Source organism: Neltuma alba, unplaced genomic scaffold (genome assembly GCF_004799145.2).
Source record: "Neltuma alba isolate B1F8T4 unplaced genomic scaffold, ASM479914v2 tig00004010_pilon, whole genome shotgun sequence".
NCBI classification, from domain to species: Eukaryota; Viridiplantae; Streptophyta; class Magnoliopsida; order Fabales; family Fabaceae; genus Neltuma; species Neltuma alba.
The window spans coordinates 795-6,619 of record NW_021633522.1 but is presented as its reverse complement, the minus strand read 5'-3'; the positions used below and the strand labels follow the sequence as shown (position 1 = coordinate 6,619).

At 41.9% G+C, this 5,825-nt stretch overlaps 2 protein-coding genes across 3 annotated transcripts; one reads left to right on the top strand and one right to left on the bottom strand.

Annotated features, from left to right (window-relative positions):
* LOC114743383 (protein EMSY-LIKE 1-like) lies at positions 1–2,794 on the top strand. 2 transcript variants are annotated; one of them, XM_028931595.1, is made up of 8 exons: positions 1–355; positions 453–562; positions 668–788; positions 1,003–1,230; positions 1,469–1,537; positions 2,073–2,318; positions 2,410–2,478; positions 2,559–2,794. In XM_028931595.1, the coding sequence occupies exons 1-8, from the start codon at positions 269–271 to the stop codon at positions 2,631–2,633; spliced, it is 1,005 nt and encodes a 334-aa protein (XP_028787428.1). In that variant the 5' UTR covers positions 1–268; the 3' UTR covers positions 2,634–2,794. The 2 variants fall into 2 exon arrangements, with proteins under 2 accessions (XP_028787428.1, XP_028787429.1); XM_028931596.1 differs by lacking the exon at positions 1,469–1,537 and having other exon boundaries at positions 2,410–2,794.
* A 962-nt stretch (positions 2,795–3,756) lies between these two features.
* Positions 3,757–5,405, bottom strand: LOC114743381 (uncharacterized). Its single transcript, XM_028931591.1, has one exon. It carries the CDS (start codon positions 5,121–5,123, stop codon positions 4,041–4,043), a length of 1,083 nt encoding a protein of 360 aa, XP_028787424.1. The 5' UTR covers positions 5,124–5,405; the 3' UTR covers positions 3,757–4,040.
* Positions 5,406–5,825: the final 420 nt, after the last annotated feature.

Sequence of the window (5,825 nt, the reverse complement as noted above, 5' to 3'; positions counted from 1 at the left end):
TGTTTGTCTATTGAAGGAATAGTGTTGATCGGTGGTCACTTGTAAAAGCATTTCTACGTTCAAAGTGTGCATTAATACATGTTGAGATATTTTAGAAATTCTCATTCATACCATATATGTTGCCTTTGTATGAATTTTCTGGTCCATCAATTTAAGGCGCTGATGATGATTTTCCTGCCTCAAATCAAAATAGAAATCTGAGAGGTAGCAACATTCCAGAAAGTGGAAAATCTGTAGGTTCTCTCAACATCCCGAAATTCACAGTGACATGGAAGCTCAGATTCACCAGCTCGAGCAGGAAGCATACTCTTCTGTCCTACGTGCTTTTAAAGCTCAGTCCGATGCTCTTACTTGGGTATATATACATCTTCATTTCCTTCCACGCTGTTTATGTTGTCTGTGTTTTCCTCCTGTAAAAGGTTCATCTCCCCTATTTTATGAAAATTCATCAGGAGAAAGAAGGCTTGATAACTGAGCTTAGAAAAGAATTGAGAGTTTCAGATGATGAGCACAGAGAGCTTCTCACAAGGGTTAATGCTGATGAAATTATCCGGCGCATACGGTATATCATCTTCCAACAGTTGTGATTTGCGGCCAAAATCAGATAGAATTTTGCTGCTTCCGTCTTTTTTTCTTCTCAATTTTACATTATGGAGATTGTAAACAGGGAATGGAGACAAACTGGTTGTTATCAACCTGCAAGGCGCAGCAATTCTCTACCTGTTTATGACTTTTTACCCAGTCCAACAGTTTCAGCTTCCCATAAGAAACAGAAGACGTCCCAATCGGTATCTTCTTCTGTATGTTATGCTATATGAGCTTTGAAAGCAGTATCTGTAGCTCCATGCAGCGCAGTTATCATTTTAAGCTGCAAGTTAAGGAGTTGCTTTGAGCAAGAGTTAAAAAGCATGATCCTGGCACAACTATTCAAATTTTTTAAAGAATAGAGAAAAATCATGCATTGAGCCAAATTTGATTTTAATCTTCAATTTTTGGAAGCAGGGTCAATCATTTCCTAGCTTGCCTTTGGTGAAGTCTATGCATTATCCTTCTTCAGGGTCTGCTGGAGGTAGGCACTTCATTAATCGCAGTTCTTCTAGTGTCCTTGCATCTAATGCACCTGCTGAAGTGGCAACTTTTGATCCATACATTGGAAAGAAGGTTTGGACTAGATGGCCTGAAGACAATCACTTTTATGAGGCTGTCATAACAGACTATAATGCTGCCGAGGTGTGTTTGGGTCCCTATGGCTGTCAAAATTCTTGATTGCGTACATATACCTTACATATACTTCCTATGCCTACCTTAACTAGTTATCCAGATTTTGGAGTCTGACATATGATGTCAGGGTCCAAAGGCTAGTCCCTGAAGTAGAAGGGAAAATGTCACTGGAAACTTAATATTCCGACATCTGTGTGTATTTCTTTGACAGTTTTAGTTATCCTTTCTGAACATCCATGATTTGCAGGGTCGACATGCTCTGGTTTATGATATTAATACAGCAAATGAGACTTGGGAATGGGTTGACCTCAAAGAGGTATTTCCTACATATGGCACAACTGTCACTAATCTACTCTTTAGCCGTAACCTTAGGTGATGCAAAGTTGAGAAATATATTAGCAAAACTGATAATATCAAATTTTATATACAGTGGATGGCAAAACAATGAGAGAAAAAGAAAAAGAAAACTTTACATACAGTGCGCGTACCCCCACATTTTTTGAAACAGAGGAGGGCTAATCAATCTTGCTACTTGTAATAAAAGGTAGCGACGGCATTGATCATTGCATCTGGTGATATGCTCCCTTGAAGCCCAAGAACAATCATCGAGTGTTCATTCAATGCTTGTATTAACTAAGCAAATGAATAAGATACGACTATATCTTCATTTTCATCACTTATGCGAGATAGCTCTTTATGCAGAATAAATCATGTTTTCTGTTTAGTTAGTAGTTGGTCCTGATTGAATAAAATAACAAAGTTGCTTCATAAATTAAAATAACTTAGTATGCATCTGATATGGTCCAAAATGATGATCTTTTATATTTAATGATGTTTATACTATATTACAGATCTCACCTGAGGATATACAATGGGAAGATCAAGATCCAGCCATGACCCATAGAGGCAGGCATAGTGGGCAAGGTCGTGGAGTCAAGAAATACCATAGCCGTTGTGGTAATACTGTGGCTGCTGGAAGAGGGAGAGGACATCCTAGGGTTCATCCCGGAAAAGAGTTTCTCCCACCACAGGATGTTATTGGAAACAGAGTTTTAGATGATGTTGAATTGCCGGACACAGATTTACTGGTTGAGGAGGTATATTTCATTTTCAAGCAATTTCATTCATATCAAGAAATTTATTAAAACATTTCTTTTTTGTTTAAAAAAATTGATGTTGCTTTAACAGGTGGAGAGGGTTATAGCTGAGAGTGACCCAGATCCTACGGAACTGGAGAGGGCAAAGGAAATGCTGAAAGTACTGTTGCTGACCACTTTGAAGTTCAATTCAGAACTTGTTCCCATGTTAGTATTCACTCCTGATTGTTGCCTGTGCAGGAGCATGAACAAGCCCTTGTGGACGCAATTGCAAAGCTAGCAGATGCATCTGATGGTGAAAGTGGTGATATATAGATGGCTTCATTATGTTGCTGCTCCTTCTGGGGGAGAAAATCAGAAATTTATTGTACTGCCATAACAAAATACTTTGGTAACTTTATCATTTAGCTAAGAACCTAGAAAGGGGGGAGGGAATGTTTGGAAAATCATGTGTGGACGCTCTGATTCGAGTGCATATCTGATAATGGGAAGTACCTTATAAAAGTGGCAGACGAGGAGCATCCCTGTGCTTTTACGTTATACTTATATCCTATGTGCTTTATTTGCAGATGGAGAACACCCCTACTCGGCAACTAATGGATAGGGGATGAGAGCACGGGAGCTGCATGTTGAGAAAAATGTCCACGAACCTTCAAGCTCTTGTGAAGTCAAATTGTGAGGCAAGTGATGCCCTGGGAAGGATCAAGCCAAGCTCATATATCGCCCACGAAACAATCGGCCACCTGATGCATGTGAGTTCTGACTCAATTTTGGTGTCCCAGTGGCTACCAAGAACACGAAGAATTCACGTGTATAGAGGGCAACATCAAATTTTCAAGTCTTTATGCAACTGTAAATTTGATTTGTTTACGGATATAGGGATTCATCTTGTCGGGAGAAAAAAAAATCATCCTGGTGCATCGACTTAATGTAATCACGTAGAAAGGCGACAAACTCATAAACATCACAGTGCATCGAACTTTGCCTCAAGAAGCAAACCAGATAGTCACAAAATGAAAAAAAGTTAGAAGATCATTCCAGTTCAGGACATCTGTGATCCGTGGACGTCCCTCTTAGAAGGTGACAGCTCTGATATTTCCGTGAAATATCCGGTTACCAACAATTAGAATTCCGATGGGTTCTTGTTCGCCTAACGATCCTCTGCAAGACTGCGGCAGCTGGATAATGCCTTCACCATGGAATAAGTGTTTAGTCAAACGCGTCAGAGCTCACATCAGAGGCACCGGGACTGGGCCGTGAAGGTATTGCGGGATGCTGACTCAAATTTTAGAAGAATTCGTTCGCACCAAGCTGGATGAATCATGTAATGACATCTGGAGTAAGGTAATGTTGCGTTTTGAACGGAACTGCTAATTTCTCACGTCGCGGATTCAAATTTCTGATTATATTTGTAATCCCGTGTTGAAAGCGAAACATAGAACACCCGCTAAAAAGGTAGTAACATTAAATTCATCATTTTTACAAGTACCTTTGTTAACATCATACGTTTTGAGTTATGCATAAAGGCACCAAACACCCAAAAGCTTCCCAGTTCCGAGCACTCGTATATCACATGATTAAGGAAACCAGCAGGACAGGAAAAGGCACACAATATAATACTCATCTGATCTGAAACTTAAAAAGCTATGTCATGATAACATCAAAGATTGTGCCCAGAAAATGAGAAAGAAGACACGATCTTTGGCCAAGATGTCAACGAATTTAAGTGCCAGCAGCACCCTTCAGAGCCTTCTTTAATTCTTCACTAACATCAGCTTCCGGCGACTTTGGAGGAAAACTGTCAAAATCCGACCTTTTCTTCTCGTTGTTACGTCGATCGATCTTGCCATTGCAAGATTTCATCCCATTCCTCTCAACTTCTCTGTACTTGCCGAAATCTGATCCTCCAATAGAGCTGAAGCCGCATATTTCCCTCCGGAGATCTTCCACGGCATTCCTCAGTAATCCATTCTCAGCTTGCAAAACTTCCAATTGCCGTTTCACTTTGAGACAGGCCTCTGCCACGTCAGCATTTCCCGGCAATGCCGAATCGGGGCCCGCTCTTTTACTACCTTTCCCCTTTGAACCTCCGCTGTCCACGTGCTCGACTCCAATCTTATCCATCACCAGGAACGGAATCTTCTGAAACGCTATCCCAGCCGTCACGTTATCACGACACTTCAGCTCCGCCGGTACACGGACACCCCATCGGAAGTTCACCACGGCTCGTCCTTTAACCGGGATTGTTGTCCTTGCTGTCACCTCCATGCCGGAGAACAGATTGGAAATGGCACCGGCAGACGGAGAGCGAGTAGCCAGCATCGAAATTTTCTGGCCAGAGAACGAGTTCATCACCGGCGAGTCCACCGCCTCAACAGACCCGTCATCATCCGAGGCGGTGCCATTCTGGGAACCGAAGACTTTGGGATCAAAAATCGAAGACTGCGACTTCTTGAAAGAAAAATCCCCAAATCGAGGTTTGAAATGGAGCATGAAAGTAGGATTCCCATTTCCACGACCCAGTAAATTGAACTCGGCACTCATCAACATGGAACTGGAGAAAGGCGAACCGAATGGCCCTGTCCCTGTCTTGAGTATGAGGGAAAAGGGATTGAAAGAATCATTGGGACGGTAGGCGATCCTGAGGGACGGGCCAGATTCGAAGAAGGTGCCAAGATTGAGAGTGAGCTCCTTGGACTCGCCAGCTACTATGCCGGATTGGAACGGCAAGCCCAGGACGTTGAGAGGAACTTTGGCTCTGAAAAGCGGCCTTTGTTCGTCGCGGAATTTGAGAGAAGCCTTCATTGGAATTGCCTTAAGTGGAGGCAAAACCCTAACCCCGTGAGGAGATAGCCAAGCAAAGATGAGAAAAATAATTTATAGAGGTGCCTGAGGGAAATTGGAATTTTGAAGAGGGCAATAATTGGGCTGAGATTCCGCCAAAACCAATTGCATCTGATTGGGGCGTTTCAGTATGCTGCTGTCGTAAATGATAATTTCCCGAACTCTGCTGTAACCGAGAGCCCATAGGAGGGGCCGCTCATGACTGCCGCTGACCGCTGCTAAGTGCTAACAAGCGACGTCAGCTGCCAAGCTTATTCCTGTTCTGTTTCTCGGAGTTTACTGCGGCAGATCTGTGAAATCTCCAGCTTAACACGTGTATTTTTTCAAATACGGATTATCTACTGCATTTCTTTTTCTGAATTGCTCATGCGAGGAATGCTCGCAATTCCCAAATCCGAAATTCAAACTTCAATGAGGCAAACATGAGTCACTGTTCATGTGTTGTTCAATTTTTATTATTTTATTTTTGTGTTTTTAGCTTTTAAGTTAAAATACTAATAATCCAGGTCGTTTGGCCAAAAAAAAAAAACAAGACCAGATGGGTCACCTGAAAAGATGTGAAAGGGAAAAAGAGAAGGAAAAAATGCTCAGCTGTAGTTTCGAACCATGATTATGCTTCATTGAGAGGGGGAAAAGAACTGCTAGTAACTAGCCAATATTTAA